The sequence below is a fragment of the Scyliorhinus torazame genome, chromosome 2, assembly GCF_047496885.1.
Source record: "Scyliorhinus torazame isolate Kashiwa2021f chromosome 2, sScyTor2.1, whole genome shotgun sequence".
Taxonomy (NCBI): domain Eukaryota; kingdom Metazoa; phylum Chordata; class Chondrichthyes; order Carcharhiniformes; family Scyliorhinidae; genus Scyliorhinus; species Scyliorhinus torazame.
The window spans coordinates 118,496,869-118,515,131 of NC_092708.1; the positions used below are offsets into that span (position 1 = coordinate 118,496,869).

Consider the following 18,263-nt stretch of genomic DNA (forward strand, 5'->3'; position numbering starts at 1 on the left):
GACCAATGGCTCTCTCACTGGTTTTAAAATCATTCCTCTGCCTTACCTGCTGCAGACTTCAACAAGATAGTCAGCCTCCTGTATTTTCCACCCAAACAAGGCAAGATTTGCCATTTTACTGTACCTCTGTACAGTAACAAATACTGTTGTAGTTCTCTTTCACAGACTTCATAGCTTCTATGATTCACCCACAGCAAGCACTCCTGAAGTTCCAAAATTGAAATCAGCTTGAGTCAAGAAATTGACCTTTTTTTTTTCAGACTGAGCTGCCCAGGCTTCCCCTTATGGCTTGCAAAATAAGAAAACTCTTGCTATGGATATTCTTTCTTCAGAACGGTGTCTCTGGGACTAAAAAGTCCAACTTTCCTCAAGAGCAAAACACTTCTTTTCACAATGGTACCCATTGGCATGGGACCCAGTATTAGATTAACATGAGCTGACGCGGAATGACATGCAACACACGCACTGAGAATTGTGACAAGTGCACAATGAGGAAGCCAAAGGTGATGACGCAGAACACACGTGACAACGTCCCCAATGTTATGACAGAAAAATGAAACATTTAATAACGTTAAGCAGACTTATAGAATACACTCAAGTATTTTAACGGTACCTCTAATGTTTCACAGTTCTAAGCAAATATATTCAATCTTCGAGTACTACATGATGTCCTCTCTCCAACACTGTAATATCCTCCATAATCAATACTGCTACCATTCCTTGTTACTTTTCTTTCACGTATCCAGAAATATTTAGTACCTTGTCCTGCCCTTTTTTTGAGCAAGGTCTCCATTTTCACTATAACAGCTTATTCCCATTGGCTATTTACACTTACAGTTCACCAACCTTATCTATCACATTTTATGCATTCACGTCCATCCACTGTAAACCTAATTTAGAGCTTATTACTTCCCTCTCACTCTGGCCCTACAGAATAGCTTACTATTTCTTAATTAAATGCTATCTATCTCTTCCAATTCTTGTGTACCATGTTATTTTCTGTTACCTCCTGGTTCTCTATCCCTTGCTAACTTAGTTTAAATCCTCCCCAATAACACAAACAAATTGCCCCACAAAGGCTCCGGCTCCATTCAAGTGCAGCTTGTCTGGCCTGTATTGATTAAACCTTGCTCGAACACCTCCAATGTCCCAGGAACAGAAAGCCCTCCAGCTGCATCATCTTCCCAGCCAAGCATTCATCTATTCGATCTTCCTATTTCTATACTCACTAGCATGTGATACCAGGAGTAATCCAGAGATTACTCTGAGGCCCTGTTTATTAGTTTCTTTCTAACCGCCCCAAAATCTGTCTGCTGACTCATTCCTTTTTCAACCCTAATTGTTGGTATTGATATGGCCTATGATCACTGGCTGTTTATCCTCCCCCTCAAAAGGCTCTGCAGCCACTCATTGACATCCTTGACCTTGGTAACAGGGAGACAACATCCGTAGCACAGAATACCTGTCTGTTCCCTCAGCTATAGAATCCCCCCAACACTATTGGTTTCCCAATTTTCATCCTGTACAGCTGAGCCACATTTGGTTCCGCTGGAGAGAGCATCAAATGCCATCACACTCGACAGTATTCAGACTGAATACCAGTTGGAGAGCGAGGTGCACACAGGTCTCCTGCACTACCCGTTTGGTCCATGACTACCTGGTGGTCACCCATTCCCTCTTTGCCTGCACACTCAAGCTGTGGAATAACCACATTCGGTAATGTGCTATCGATTTAGCTCTCAGCCTTCCAGCTGTTGCTCAAGTTCTGAAACCTGGAGCTCAAGCTCCTCCAGCTGACACCACGTCCTTCTATACGGTTGTCCAGAACATGAGAAGTTTCTTGGTGTTCCCACAAGGAACAGGATATGCATTGAATGGAACTGCCCTCCTATGCTTCTATTTATCAGGCTAACTGACTTAACTGATATAAGCTAAAGACAAATAAATAATCACCTGCTACACACCAAACAGATGCTTCCCTTGTGCCGGCATAACCTAATTTTGTAGGGAGATTAACTTAAATAAATCTAGACTTAAGCCTACTCAACTTACTAAATTTAAAACTTAGCAAACTCAAAGAATTATTAAATAATTAAATGACTGTGTACACTTGTGGCTTCTTATACCTCGTGCCTTGCAGCTTTATACATAAAATCAAGAGACAACTGTGAATATGCATACTAAAAAACAAATTAGTGAATTAAAAAGGAATTACCCTGTTGGACTGTAGAGAGCCACAAGCTGGAAAAGGATATCAACCTCCAACGGTGTAATCTGGCCAAATTTATTGGCAGCATGAGCAAACTCCTCTATATATCAAAAGAAAAACAAAGATTAGAGCTGTATGCTTATTTGCAATGTCCTAAACTGTTTCCTGCTGAAACTAAGCTAACAGCATACCACCAGTGCAAAGGAATCACACTTTCAGTACAAAAGACGACAACTTGGAACTCGAGCTTTCCAACTGCATTTAGAGTTCAATTCTTTCCCAAGATTCAACGGCTCCACTAAAGATAGCACAAAACAAGTAGTTCCTTCCTACTAGCCTATCAATGGGCCAAGCTGAAATCAGCATGGAGGGTAAACAATATGAACTAATGGGGCCAAATAACCTGACACCAAGGTGTAATTCTTCTCTATTTCGACAAGTTTCACAGACTCTCCTGGTTAATATGGCTCAGCTATTTACCATCAGGGAAGTCCAAAATTTCGTATTTTGTTTCAGTTTGGAATGTGGGTGTCGTTAGCAAGAATAACATTCATTGTCCGTTCTCAGTTGTCCTCAAGTGACTTTGCGCTTTAGAGGCAGTTAAGAATCAAATACTTTGATGCATCAAGTAGGCCAGACCAGTAAGAATGTCAGGTTTCCTTCCCTAAACGACAGTGAGCCACCCCTGACGATCCAAAAGATTCATGGATACTTTTACTGTTACCACCTTTCAAATTTTCAAACTACCATAAGAACAGCAATCTTACAACATATGCCATTGGAAACTACTAGAGTCATATTTTCCAAGAACAAAATTATTCAATGTTTTGCTTTGACCATTTTGTTACTAAATTAGCCTAAAATAAATTGAGCCTCAGATACTGTATTGGGGTCAGAATGTTTGCACTCATTGCACAATTAAATAGATCAAACTCATGAAAGGTCGATCACGGACATTCTGATAAGATTAATTAGGGATTATTAAATAAAGCAGCAAATATTAGAAAGAAGTTGTGACTTATTTAGGCAGGATACAAAAATAGATATTTTTACCTTTAGTAATCTGTACATCTTTTCTTGTGCCTGCTAAAGTGCTGTAGATCTTCCTTATGAGCTCCATATTGTTCAACAAGGAATTAAATGCATTGAAATAAGAAAAGCTGACCAGATGAGAGGTAGTTCCACCTGCTGCCTGTATAATAAAAACAAAACCACTGTTAATTCCTGTAAAAATAGCTGCAAATTGCAACCAGAAAATAAATCTGTTAGGTCTCTCTGTGTGCTGCTTGTTGTAAATGTGATTACATTTTGTTACATAAAGGCATATGAGGCCATGTAATGCACAATGTATTACTTTGGTAAATCTGTGCCCTTTAAAGTACACGAATAGGAAGGTACGGTGGCGCAGTGGTTAGCACTGATGCCTCACGGCACCGAGGACACGGGTCCCATCCCAGGTCACTATTCGTATGGAGTTTGCATATTCTCCCCGTGTCTGCGTGCGTCTCACCCTCAACCCAAAGATGTGCAGGGTAGGTGGATTGGACATGCTAAATTGCCACTTAATTGGAAAAAAAGATTTGGGTACTCTAAATTTTTTTAAAAATTAAAGATAAAATACATGAATAACTCAAGCTATTCAATTTGAATTGTTACTTGGCCAGGAAATGCTGGAGATCAGAATCTGCCGTTCAAATTCAAGATGGAGATTAAATGTGCAAATTGGAAGAGATTGTAAATATAAAAGAATGTTACATGGTGGGTATGGCTGACTCTGGGGCAGGGTGTTGAAGGCCCTCTGTAGGTTGATAACTTGGAATGTTAGGGGGCTAAACCACCCAGTGAAAAGGTCACGGGTGTTCCGCACTTGAGAAGTTTGCAGTCTGATGTGGTGTTTTTAGAGAGGATCCAATTGCAGATCAAGGACCAAACGATCTTACAGAGGTGCTGGTTGGGATGGGTTTCGACGGTCGGGCTTGGGGTGCTGCAGTATTGATCAACAAGAGGGTAGAATTTTCAGCCGTTAAATATTGGTGAACCCAGGTGTTGTAATTATTGGCGGGCATGGCAGTGGTATTGGTTAACGTGTTTATATCGAACTGGGATGACACGGTGTTTATCAATAAGGTGTTGGCTTTTATCTTTTTTTTTTAAATTTAGAGTACCCAATTCATTTTTTCCAATTAAGGGCCAATTTAGCATGGCCAATCCACCTACCCTGCACATTTTTGGGTTGTGGGAACGAAACCCACGCAAACACGGGGAGAATGTGCAAACTCCACACGGACAGTGACCCAGAGCCGGGATCGAACCTGGGACCTTGGCGCCGTGAGGCCGCAGTGCTAACCCACTGCGCCACCGTGCTGCCCAACTGTTGGCTTTTATCTGATGCTGGATTCACATCAACATGAATATAGGGAGAAGGCTAGTTGCACTACCTGAAGTGGAAGGCTGCCTCCTGATAAGGATTTGAGTGGTGGGTTGGTTTCCTCCCCAAGGAATATTGAGGCCTTTTATCCAGAGCTACACAAGTCAGAGCCTCCAGAGGACAGACTTTCAATGATGCAGTTTTTGGACGGGTCATCCTTCCCAGTAGTGAAGCAAGGAAGTGGGAGGAGTTAGAGGCGATAATGGGTCCAGACGAGGTTATGAAGTGTATTGGATTAATGCAGTCGGGTAAAGCTCTGGAACTGGATACTTTCCTTATCGAATTCTATAAAAGGTTTGTGGGTCAGTTGGTCGCACTGTTATTGGGTATACTCAACGATTCCTTGGCTCGGGGGTGTTGTCAGCCCGGCACAGGCATTGATTACCTTGATCCTGAAGAAGGATCCTATGGAGTGTGTTGTACTGACCCTTTTCACTGATGAACGCTGACGCTAAGTTATCGGTGAAGGTGTTGGCAATGCGTTTAGAGCCCTGCCTTCCGGGAGTGATTTTGGAGAGGTAGACTGGTTTTGTTAAGTGCCGGCAATTATCGGCCAACATACTGAGACTGTTAAATGTCGTTCTGTCCCCCTCCCCACAGCCCAAGCTAGAGGCGATTATTTCAATGGATGCTGAAAAAGCATCTGATAGGGTTGACTGGCGGTACCTATTTGAAATTCTTGGAAGGCTTGGCTTTGGGCTAAAATTTATATCATGGATTCAGCTCCTGTACGTGGCCCCCACCGCAAATGTTCGACCGAATGCCCCGAATTCGGGTTAATTTCAATTGAATAAGGGTACAAGGCAGGGTTGTCCATTGTCTCCTCTTTTGTTTGCCTTGGCAATGGAGCTTCTGGCCATTGCGTTGAGGTCATCCACTGGGTAGGTGGGGAGCAGAGCATAGAGTGTCTTTGTATGCGGATGATTTACTTCTGTTTGTTATACGTTATTGTGTTGCTTTACCTTTTTAGAATGAAAAACTTTCTTGAATAAAAATATTTTTTTAATGTTAGTTTTAAGCTTGTACAGGTGCATCATAGAAAGCATCCTATCTGGCTGCATCACAGCCTGGTAATGGCAACTGCTCAGCCCAAGACTTCAGAGAGTCGTGAACAACGCCCAGTTCATCACATAAACCCGCCTTCCATCCATTGACTCTTATCTATACTTCCCACTGCCTTGGGATCCAGTGGTCAAGGTGGGGGGTGCAATGTGTGGAAGAAGAAATGGAACTCGGCGGGAAATTAACTGCATTTCAATGGGCCAAAATCTCTATGGCACAGTCAACAGCGCCGCTGTCAAGAGTTGAAGTCTGATGCTGTTGCAAGTTCCCCCAGCAGCTCAATTCAGGCATTCAAGAGGGCGTTAGAAGATTAGTTCAATAGAAACAATATGCATGGATTTTTTAAAAATTCATTTACGGGACGTGGGAGTCGCTGGTTGGCCAGCATTTATTACCCATCCCTAGTTGCCCTTCAGAAGGTGGTGGTGAGTTGCCTTCTTGAATCGTTGCAGTCCTTCAGGTGTAGGTACACCCACTGTGCTATTAGGGAGGGATTTTGTCCCAGGGACAGCAAAGGAACAGCGATATATTTCCAAGTTAGGGTGGTGAGTGACTTGGGGGGGAACCTCTAGGTAATGGGGTTCCCAGTTTTCTGCTGCGCTTGTCCTTCTAGATGGTAGTGGTCGTGGGTTTGAAAGGTGCTGTCTAAGGAACCTTGGTAAATTACTGCAGTGCCTCTTGTAGATGGTACACAAGGCTGCCACTGTTCATCGCTGGTGGAGGGTTTGAATGTTTGTGGTAGGGGGAGCAATCAAGCAGACTGCTTTGTCCTGGATGGTGTCAAGCTTCCTGAGTGTTGTTGGAGCTGCACTCATCCAGGCAAGTGGAGAGTATTCCATTACACTCCTGACTTGCACCTTGTAGATGGTTGAAAAGCTTTGGGTGCCAGGAGGCGAGTTACTCGTCGTAGGATTCCTAACCTTTGACCTGCCCTCGCAGCCACAGTATTAATGTAGCTAGGCCAGTTCAGCCTCTGATCAATGGTAACCCCCAGGATTCTGATGAATGGTAACCCCCCAGGATACAAGGGAATGGTTCAAAGTCATCATGTTTGTTTGGAGAGCCAGTGCAGGCATGGTAGGATAAATGGCATTCTTCCATATTCTAATAATTGTGATTCTGTGAACATTGACTGAAAAAGTATTTAAAATAAATGCTGCCGGGTATTTAAAGTAACAACTTTCAGACCCAGGTAAAATATTCTAAGAAATCCACCTTCTGTCTGCAACCAGTCCATTCCATGTCAATCCAGGCATTTCACTTTTCTTCATGACAGTGACATTAGCACAACTACAAAAGGACAGAAGCTTCCCTCCCCAGGATGCTAAAAGTCACATTACCAGCCATTCCTGAGAAGTAGCAAGATCATAGAATTTACAGTGCAGAAGGAGGCCATTCGGCCCATCGAGTCTGCACCGACCCTTACAAAGAGCACCCTACTCAAGCCCACCTATCTCTGTAACCCAGAAACCCCCAGTTAACCTTTTTTTGGATACTAACGGCAATTTAGCATGGCCAATCCACCTAACCTGCACATCTTTGGACTGTGGGAGGAAACCGGAGCACCCGGAGGAAACCCATGTAGACACAGGGAGAACGTGCAGACTCCGCACAGTGACCCAAGCCAGGAATCGAACCTGGGACCCTAGAGCTGTGAAGCCATAGTGCTAACCACTGTGCTACAATGCTGCTTTAAAAGATGAAAAAAGATTTTCAGTCTTTTTTTTAAATCAGCACTGAAGAACTCAGCGTTCCATGCAACAGCCAATAACAGGTCTTTTAGGACACACGGATGGGGTCCTTGGACTGATATGCTAATTCAGAAGAGAGGTCTTATCAACAGGGCACCAGTTTACAATTGAGTCTATTTGCCAGTGTCAGGCTTCAGTTGAAAAGCATAAAAACAGAGGGCAGCATGGTGGCACAGTGGTTAGCACTGCTGCCTCATGGCGCCGAGGTCCCAGGTTTGATCCCGGCTCTGGGTCACTGTCCGTGTGGAGTTTGCACATTCTCCCCGTGTTTGCATGGGTTTCACCCCCACAACCCCAAAGATGTGCAGGGTAGGTGGATTGGCCACGCTAAATTGCCTCTTAATTGGAAAAAATGAATTGAGTACTCTAAATTTATTAAATAAAAAAAGAAAGAAAGAAAAGCATAAAAACCTTTAAGACTGTCTTGCATTAGAATAAACGTGTGTATGCGGACATACCATTTTAATATATTAATAGATTTCCTATGGTATTGTTCATGATGGCCAGAAGGTACAATACTTTGCAAAAAAATTGTGATTGTGTTACTTTGCAGGGATAAAAGAAAATATAACAATTAATTCTATATAAATATGTAGAATTACAAAGTGGACATCTGGGCCAGAATTCCCTTTTGGGAGACCATGTTCTCCTGCCAGAGATGAATCACCTCTGATTTGCACTTGTGCTGGGAGGGTAAATCAGAGGTGATTCCTTATACCTTGATCTGCAAATTTATGCATGGCAGAGATTGTGGGGGATACCCTCGCGAAGGGGCAAAACGATAGCATAGTGTTTAGCACTATGGCTGCACAGCACCAGGGTCCCAGGTTCAATTCCCGCTTGGGTCACTGTCTGTGCGGAGGCTGCACGTTCTCCCTGTGTCTGCGTGGGTTTCCTTCGGGTGCTCCAGTTTCCTCCCACAGTCCAAAGATGTGCAAGTTAAGTGGATTGACCATGCTAAATTGCCCTTAGGTTAGATAGGGTTGCTGGGTTATGGGGATAGGGTGGAGGTGTGGGCTTAGGTAGGGTGCTCTTTCCAAGAGCCAGTGCAGACTCGATGGGCCGAATGGCCTCCTTCTGCACTGTAAATTCTATGAATCCTTCCATTGGGCAGTCATTTTGAGCAGTCAACATGAAGCGAGGTCTAGCGGCTTGGTCCCCGATCCCCCCGCAACGCAATTCGGCCCCCACCACGGGATTTTCTGGGTCACAACCCTCCTTCTCCCACCAGAGACCCCCCACCCCAGCAAAAGACCCTCCACTAGAGAGACCGCACCCACCAGAGAGACCCCCCCATAAGAGAGACCACTGTCTGTAAGCCCCTCAGTACGAAGTCTTACGACACCAGGTTAAAGTCCAACAGGTTTGTTTCGATGTCACTAGCTTTCGGAGCGCTGCTCCTTCCTCAGGTGAATGATTCATTCACCTGAGGAAGGAGCAGCGCTCCGAAAGCTAGTGACATCGAAACAAACCTGTTGGACTTTAACCTGGTGTCGTAAGACTTCGTACTGTGCTCACCCCAGTCCAACGCCGGCATCCCCACATCATGTAAGCCCCTCATAAGAGAGATCCCGGCCCCGAAGCCCCCCATTACAAAGACGCCAGCCTGGAAGTCCGCGATTCGAGGCCTCTGCCTGGAAGCCTGCCATTACAGAGAGCTCTGCCCGGAAGCCCCCTATAAAAGAGATGCTTTCTGGAAGCCTATATTACAGAGAATCCTACCTAGAAGCCCACATTACAGAGACCGCTGCCTGGCAGCCCCCATTACAGAGCCCCCTACCTAGAACCCACATTACAGAGACCTCTGCCTAGCAGCCCCCGTTACAGAGACCCCTGTCTGGCAGCCCCCATTACAGAGCCCCCTGCCTGGCAGCCCGCATTACAGACACCCCTACCTGGAAGCCCTCATTAGAGATCCCTGCCTGGAAGCCCACATCACAGAAACCCAGGACTAAAAGCCCCCCATTAAAGAGATCCCTGCCTGGAAGTCCCCCATTACAGAGGCCCACGACTGAAAGTCCCCCATTACAGATGCCCATGACTGGGCATGGGCAGTCATGTTGCAGCTGTACAGAACCCCATCCCCATCCCCATCCCCACCCCACCCATTACAGACCCCTGTCTGGAAGCCCCCAGTACAGAGACCAGGAATAGAAGCCCCCCATTAAAGAGATCCCTGCCTGGAAGACTCCCATTACAGGGGCCCATGACTGAAAGCCCCGCATTACAGGGGCCCATGACTGAAAGCCCCGCATTACAGAGACCCATGACTGGAAGCTCCCATTACAGAGACCCCTGCCTGTAAGCTCCCATAAGCGTGATCCTTCCTGGGAGCCCGCCATTGGAAGCCCCCCCCCCCACCACTCCCTCCCCCCCCCCCACCACTCCCTCCCCCCCCCACCACTTCCCCCCCCCCCACCACTCTCTCTTCCCCCCCCCACCACTCTCTCTCCCCCCCCCCACCACTCTCTCTCCCCCCCCCCCACCACTCTCCTCCCCACCACCACTCTCCCTCCCCCCCACCACTCTCCCCCCCCCCCCCCACCACTCTCCCCCCCCCCACCACTCTCCCCCCCCCCACCACTCTCCCCCCCCCACCACTCTCCCCCCCCCACCACTCTTCCCCCCCCCACCACTCTTCCCCCCCCCACCCCCCCCAGCCCCCCCCCACCACCCGCCCCCCCCACCACCACTCCCCCCCACCACCACTCCCCCCCACCCCCCCCCCCCAGAATTTTGACCTATTTGCATTCTCCTGCCAGTGCAGGGCACAAGCCTTGATGCAGTCGCCAGTGGCGGATAGGAGCATCGGAATGACACCAATTCCAGTTTTTGGCCAATGCAGGATTCTCCGCCACTTTGGGAACTCTGCCGAAAATGGACCACCGGCAAAATATCTCACACATCTGTAGAATCAGCAGCTAGGGGTATATAATTGATTCTGGCAAAAAGGAATGTGGCGACTAGGGGCTTTTCACAGTAACTTCATTTGTAGTCTACCTGTGACAATAAGTGTATTTCATTTTCATTTCATTTCAAGTGGAATTTAACGAAGCTGGTGGAGGAGGCCAGGGAGGATCTTAGGAGGTGGGATACACTGCACTTAACGTTGGCGGGGAGGGTCCAAGTGGTGAAAATGAATATTCTGCCGAGGTTCTTGTTTATCTTTTAGGCTCTCCCGATCTTTATACCAAAGGCCTTTTTCGGAAAGTGGACACGATCATCTCGGACTTTGTATGGGCGGGGTAGGTGCCGAGGGTGGGGAGGACCCTGCTACAGAGGCAGCAGGGGGAGGTTGGCGTTGCCGAACTTGCTTCATTATTATTGGGTGGCGAATGTGGACAAGGTGCGGCAGTGGTGTGAAGGAGAAGGGGTAGAGTGGGTTCGGGTGGAGGAGGAATCTTGTAACGGGTCTAGTTTGAGGGCTATGGTGATGGCCGCGTTGCCAATGGCTCCGAGTAGGTATTCATGGAGCCCAGTGGTGCAGTCCATGGTGAAGATATGGAATCAGCTGAGGAGGCATTTTAGGATGGAAGGGATGTCGGTGCAAGTTTGTAATAAAATATATTTTTAAAAAGACCATAAGACATAGGAGCAGAAATAGGCCACTGGGCCATTGAGTCTGATCTGCCATTCAATCATGGCTGATATGTTTCTCATCCCTATTCTCCTGCCTTCTCCCCATAACCCCTGATCCCCTTATTAATCAAGAACCTATCTATCTTTGTCTTAAAGACACTCAATGATTTGGCCTCCACAGCCTTCTGCGGCAAAGAGTTCCAGATTCACCACCCTCTGGCTGAAGAAATTCCTCCTCATCTCTGTTTTAAAGGATCATCCCTTTAGCCCGAGATGGTGTCCTTTGGTTCTAGCTTTTCCTACATGTGGAAACATCCTCTCCATGTCCACTCTCTTCAGGCCTCACAGTATCCTGTAAGTTTCAATAAGATCCCCCCTCATCGTTCTAAACTCCAACGAGTACAGACCCAGAGTCCTCAACCGTTCCTCATACGACAAGCTGTTCATTCCAGGGATCATTCTGGTGAACCTCCACTGGACCCTTTCCAAGATTAGCACATCTTTCCTAAACAACCAGCCCACTAGGTGCACTCTAAAATCAGTTACAAAAAAGGACAAACTGTTCACATCCCTTTGCAGCAACGAAATGGTACAAGAACAGGAGTTAAGTGGGAAGAACCCAACTCCTTGCTACACAGAACTGAATACATTCAAGTCACAAACAAGCACTGTATCTGTTTCTGTGAATAGATGAAACGATCCCCAAGTATGTAATGAATCATCACAAAGAAATCTCAAAGCAGCAAATACCATCCCCTCAAGTCCTTCTTTGTATACTGAACAAAAGTAAACCCAGCCCAGACTCAGAAGAATAAAAAGAATGTAAGAATAGACCATACAGTCCCTTGAGCCTGTTCCAGCATTCAATAAGATCATGCCTGATCTATGACCTCAATTCCACTTTCCCACCCAATCCCCATATCCCTTGATTCCCCTAGAGTCCAAAAATGTGTCTAGCTCAACCTTGAATGTACTCAATGACAGGGCATCTCAGCCCTCTTCAATGACCATCACCAAGAGTGGCTTGTTAGCACTTCCACTGTCCATGCTGGCCAAGTCTTACCCTGACAGGTTGGGACTATATCAGGCGGTGAGAACACCAACTTGAGGGGAAAAAACTACTTGACTTAGTGTTCACCAATCTACCTGTTGTAGATACACCTATTCATGGCATCATTGGTAATAGTGACCAACATACAGTCCTTGTGGACAACTCCTGTTGTCTCCATCACCACTGTTGCGAGAGAATCTGTGCTTTTAAATTTAATTTGTATGTTTTTCAGGCAGATCCTAACTAAAACAATAATTGAACTGAAAAAAAAACAGAAAAAGGGGAAATAACACAGATTTATAGATGCTTACAGCACAGGAGGCAGTCATTTGGCCCATCATGTCCCTGCCAGTCAACAAACTGACTACACTAATCCCATTTTCTAGCTCTTGGCCCATAGCCATGGAGGTTACGGCAGCACAAATAAATACGGCAGCACAAATAAATATCTAAATACTTCTTTAATGTTACATGAGCTTCAGACTCAACCACCCTTTTAGGTAATGAGTTTCAGACTCCCAGCACCCTCTGGATGAAAAAGTTTCTCCTCAACGCCCCTCTTAGCATTCGACTTCTTACCTTAAATCTCCTGGTAATTGACCCCCCCCCCCCAACTAAAGGCAAAAGTGCTTTCCGCTCCACCCTATCTATGCCCCTCATAATCTGAGACACCTCTGTCAGGTCCCCTCTCAACCTTGGGTGCTCCAAGGAAAACAGCCCCAGCCTACCCAATCTTTCCTCATAACTCAGACCCTCCAGGTCCAGAAGCATCCTGGTAAATCTCCTCTGCACCCTCTCCAGTGCACTCACATCCTTCCTGAAATGTAAACATAGAAAGGAAACTGATTCTTCCAGTTCAAAGGAAACAAAAATTATCTGCGGTTTGGTAACTGATACTTCGATCATAGCATTTACAGTGCAGAAGAAGGCCATTCAGCCCATCTAGTCTGCACTGGTCCTTGGGAAGAGCACCCCACTTAAGCTTAAACCCACACCTCCACCCTATCCCCGTAACCCCACTTAATCTTTTTGGACACCAAGGGCAATTTAGCATGGCCAATACACCTAACCTGCACATCTTTGGGCTGTGGGAGGAAACCAGAGCACCCGGAGGAAACCCTCGCAACACAGGGAGAATGTGCAGACTCCACACAGACAGTGACCCAAGCCGCGAATCAAGCCTGGAACCCTGGAGCTGTGAAGCAACAGTGCTAACCACTGTACTACCCTAACTTCTGGGCAAACCTACCCTGTTTAAAGGATATAAAAGGGCACAGATCAGCCCAAGCTGAGCAGCAGACGTTGGGAATCCAATAGTGCAAAACAGACAAGTTTAAGGAGGCAGAGTTCAGATCCAGAAGCTGAAAATAAGTTGCTGAAGCTGCTTCTATTACTGGAAAATGGCTATTGTGGCTCTATCCCATTCAGACAGAATTGAGCAGGTTCTGCAGACATGTGTCACTTGTGGTGAATACTGTGCGCCTGTGGAATTCGGGCTGGTTGCGAGCTGCTGTTGGCTAGGGACCATACTAGCTGAAATTAATTTGGAGGAAGACAGAGATTGAATGACTTTGTGACCAAGTGTAATCACTAAAATCTGAGTGGACTGCCTTCTGTATGCCAATTTCTTTTTGTTTTAAACCGTGGAATCTTGTGATTTTATTCTTTCACCAAATAACTGGGATTTCAAATTCCATCAAAAAGTAACTGGTCTCGACCGAGATCACAATTCAGTGATCTTTGTGGGATTTTGGATCCACAGATATAGATGCTGGGACTTTCTAAAGTTAAGGCTAAAGAAAATCAGGCATAATTGAGGCAATAGCATGATTGGAAGAAAAGCTTCAAGCAGGTAGTACACAGCTCGAGCTAGCTAGAATTTAGTTCCAAAAAAATCAGCTTCAATTGGAAAAAGACAAATGAGTCTTGAACCCGAAAAGGCTTGAACTTGAACTCCAGAGAGAGAGGATATCAAGGGAGTAAAGAGATAAGGAAAGAGAAAGAGTTCCAAAGCGAGAAAGAAATCAGACATATAAATTGGCTAAAGGAAAGCTTGGTTGTGTGGTAAAAGAGAAGATAATAATTTGGATGAAGAGACGAATCCCATTCCAAGTTTTGATTTAACAAAGAATCTTCATCTCGTGCCTAAATTCACTAAGGACAGAGTTGAGATATATTTGATCTTATTTGAAAAGGTGACCACAAAGCTAGTGTGACCAAAGAACACGGACTGCTTCCAATGTTTTAATGGGAAACGCAATGGATGTTTATTCTAGTCTTTTGGGAGAACAATGCTCAAATTATGAGGCAGTTCAAACTGCAGTTTCTGCTTATCAGCTTTTCCCCCAAAGCATATCAACTAAATGTTCAGACTTTGAAGAAAAAAAACAGAATCAAATGCTTGTAAAATTTGCCAGAAAGACAGAACTGTTCTTTGGATGGTGGCTTTAACCAATCAAGTAAGAAGTCTTATAATACCAGGTTAAAGTCCAACAGGTTTGTTTCAAATCACTAGCTTTCGGAGCGCAGCTCCTTCCTCAGGTGAATGAAGAGGTAGATTCCAGAAACATATATATATAATATATATATATATATATATAGAGACAAAGTCAAAGATGCATGACAATGCTTTGAATGCGAGCATTTGAAATAATTACGTTTTTACAGATCCAGAGAGAGGGGTAATCCCAGATTAAAGAGGTGTGAATTGTCTCAAGGCTGGACAGTTAACCAATCAAGTTAGAGCACACTTTTGAGAATGCATGAGAAGTAATAACGGAAGAATTTCAAAACAACATCCCCTGTGGAATGACCATCTCCAACAAGAAATAATCTAACAACCTCGTCTTAATATTCAATACTATTAGCATCACTCAATCCCCCCATCAAAATCCTGGGAGTAACCATGGGTCAGAAACTTTATTGGACCCATATTCTAAGTCACTAATGTAATTATAAATACGAAGGACCCGGCACCGATCCTTGCAAAACCCCACTGGTTATAGCCTGCCAACTTGTAAATTTCCTGTTTATCCTTACTTTCTGCCCATTAACCAAACCTCTATCCATGCTAATATATTACCCCAACCCCCATGAGGCATTATTTTGTGTAATAATCTTCAGTGGCATCTTGTCAAATGCCAGTTGGAAAGGTAGTACACTACATCCAATGTTTTCCTCTTTATCTACCCTGTACTTTAATAGATTTATCAGTAAATTTCCCTTTTATTCAACCATAATGACACTGCTTAATCAAGTGACTAGTTAACACCTCCTTAGTAACAGATTTCAGCATCTTTTCAATGGATGTTAGATCAACTGACTTGCAGTCCCATTTTCTCTCTCCCTCCTTTCTTGAATAGCAATGTTCTATTTGCTATCTCTCAATCCACTGGGACTGCTCTAGAATCTAGGGAACTTTGGTATATCACAACCAATGTATCCACTATCTCTAAAAGGACAATAAATGCTACTAGTAAATGTGTTCCAGGTGCAATCAACTCCAGGTTCAGGATTTCATTGGATCAGACTGGGGAATGGTGGGGAGAGGTCTAATAGGTCTATTCATAATTGGACAGATCCCTGGTAACTGTGACGTAGAAAGAATAAAAATCCTTCACAGGTTTTTAGGCAGGACAATGCTTGCTGCGTTACTTGGTCTCACGGAGATATATCTTCTGACAGAGAATGAAGAAGAAACTTCCAGCACCTCAATTATAAGAGGCGAGTCATATTCTTGTCAGGAGCTGCACTGAAGTATGGTTTGCTAAATAAGAAAATGCATTGTGATTGTTGTGAGTAAATCTTGTTCTGTTATTGAAAGAAATCTGCATGTGACTCTCGCCAATAACTTCCCACCATTTTTAATACAGAACCTTGTATATGAGGCTGGCTTAGTTGAATCCTATTAAGCGCATTTACTCCCTTACACATTGAATGGAATACATCAACTATTTTGTTTACATACATTTTTATTTGCAGTATTAACTGCCTTTAAGCTGCAGTTAATTCTCATGTCAATTTGTCATGTTAGATAGTATAATTGTTGATTTTAGCTGGACTCAAACAGAAACGTCTCAAGAAACTGGTCCTAGTGATTAACTCAAAGTACAAAGTAAGAATCTTTCTTAGGCTAATTTGTGTTCCTGATTCATACAAGTGAGCACACAAGTTCCTTGATAGCACAATACTAAATTAAAGCCACGGAGAATGTGACAGATTTTAAATATCACAAAATTAATATTCAATTTCAGGTTGAGGTAGACCGTTTGAAACTAAGTTACCTACTTTAAACTATCAAAATAAGTTTAATTATCCTGATAGTATACACTTGACAACAAATTTTCACTTCCAAGGATTGTTTCACTTTAATTGGGAGGTTTCTGTTAATTTCACTTACTGAGACTAGATTCTCTTCAACAAAAGGAGTGAGCATATGTGAACGGATGGTAGCCATGATATCGCTGAAGTCTAATGCCATAATTGTGCCACTCTTGCTTTTGTCTTTTTGTGCAAACGCTTGCCTTGCATGCTCGAGCTGTAGCTCCTGGAAAACAGAATTTTAAAAATCAAACACACATGTTTAAGATAGAAATTGTTGCCCTGGAAGAACCAGAGCCATATCTATTTTTTGAGCATCAAAACCATATAATCCCGAGAAGGACAATAACAACAGTAACAAACTGAAGATAATAAAACAATGACAAGTATTCATTCCTTTTTATTCCATCATCTGTATACACCTTATTAATTATAAATCAGCTGTCACTAAAACAAATGCTATTAAAAGATCATAAATAGCTCCTGCTCCTTTCCCACTACTGTTGTTTTACAAATAGATAGAGGGGAGTAGCCAGGATAACAATTTTTGAACAGGAAAAGGTTAATTGGTCTTTTACATTAATTTGTTTTTAACAGACATTAGCTTGACATAACTGCATGTGACAGATGTTAAAATTATAAAAATTAATGTTCAAATTCAAATTGAGATTGACTGCTTGAAAGTAAAGTAATATTGTTACATATTGTAATCTATTAATATAGCTTTGATCATCCTGGTAATAAATACTGCATTTGCACAAGACCAAGGTTTCACTTTAATTAGGAAGTTTTGTTAATTTCGCTAACCGGCACTAGGTCTCTTCAACAAAAGGAGTGTATGAACAAATAGTAACCATGTTATCTTATCCTTTCTCTAGAAGTGCATCTAATTCTCTGGATGGTTTGGTTTTAGGACTCTCTCACTAAGCTGATTCCACACTTCCATTGCATTTAAAAAGTTCCTGTTAGCTTTGCTTCTTAAACCATTTCCTAGTCTTTGAGCTTTCATCAGAATTAACAATTTATCAAGATTAACTTGGTCTACTTCACCATCACCTCTCTCAACTCCTCCACAATGGCCAAATTATCAAACTGCACATTCAACATCCGCTATTGAATGAACAGAAATTTCCAACCACATACTGAAAAGACTGAAGCAATGGTTTTCAATCACTGCTCCAAACTCTGTTCCCTAGCTACTGGCTCCATCCCCCTCACTAGCAACAGTCTGAGACTAAACCAAATCTGAGACTAAACCAGTCTGTTTGCAATCTTGGCATCATATTTGACCCTAAGGTGAGAATCCAGCCACATATTTGCACAATCACTAAGCATCTATTTCCCACTGTCCAAATCAGCCCCTGCCTCAGTTCATCTGCTGGTGAAATCATCATTTATATCTTTGTTAACTCTAGACTCGACTTTTCCAATGCAATCTTGGATGGTCTCCTACACTGTACCATCTGCAAACCATCACACCCAAGTCTTGCTCATGTAGGGAGGCAGTGGTATTGTCACTGGACTAGTATGCCAGAAACCCAGGGTCATGCCCTGGGGCTGCAGGTTTGACAGCAGATGGTGAAATTGAAATTGAATAAAAATCTAGAATAAAAAGTCCAATGATGACCATAAAACCATTGTCGACTGTCGTAAAAACCCATATATTTCAATAATGTACTTTAGGAAAGGAAATATGCTGTCTTTATCTGGTCTGGCCGACGTGTGACCCCCAGATCCACAACTCTTAAATGCCCCCTCATGGGCAATAAACGCTGGCCCAGCGATGCCCACATCCCATGAAAGACTTTTCTGTTAAAAACCCTGTTCTCGCAAATTTATATTGGCTCTCAGTCAAGCAACATC

General features: G+C 43.9%; 1 protein-coding gene across 5 annotated transcripts in view; it reads right to left on the bottom strand.

Annotated features, from left to right (window-relative positions):
• The window catches only part of slc25a12 (solute carrier family 25 member 12), a 178,686-nt gene that overhangs the window by 104,048 nt on the left and 56,375 nt on the right, over positions 1-18,263 (bottom strand). For all 5 annotated transcript variants that reach the window (XM_072475934.1, XM_072475935.1, XM_072475936.1 and 2 more), the window contains 3 exons: positions 16,480-16,626; positions 3,263-3,401; positions 2,216-2,309 (listed from right to left, as the gene is read on the bottom strand). In XM_072475934.1, coding sequence (XP_072332035.1) covers positions 2,216-2,309; positions 3,263-3,401; positions 16,480-16,626 — 380 coding nt within the window. The remainder of the gene's footprint in view (positions 1-2,215; positions 2,310-3,262; positions 3,402-16,479; positions 16,627-18,263) is intronic.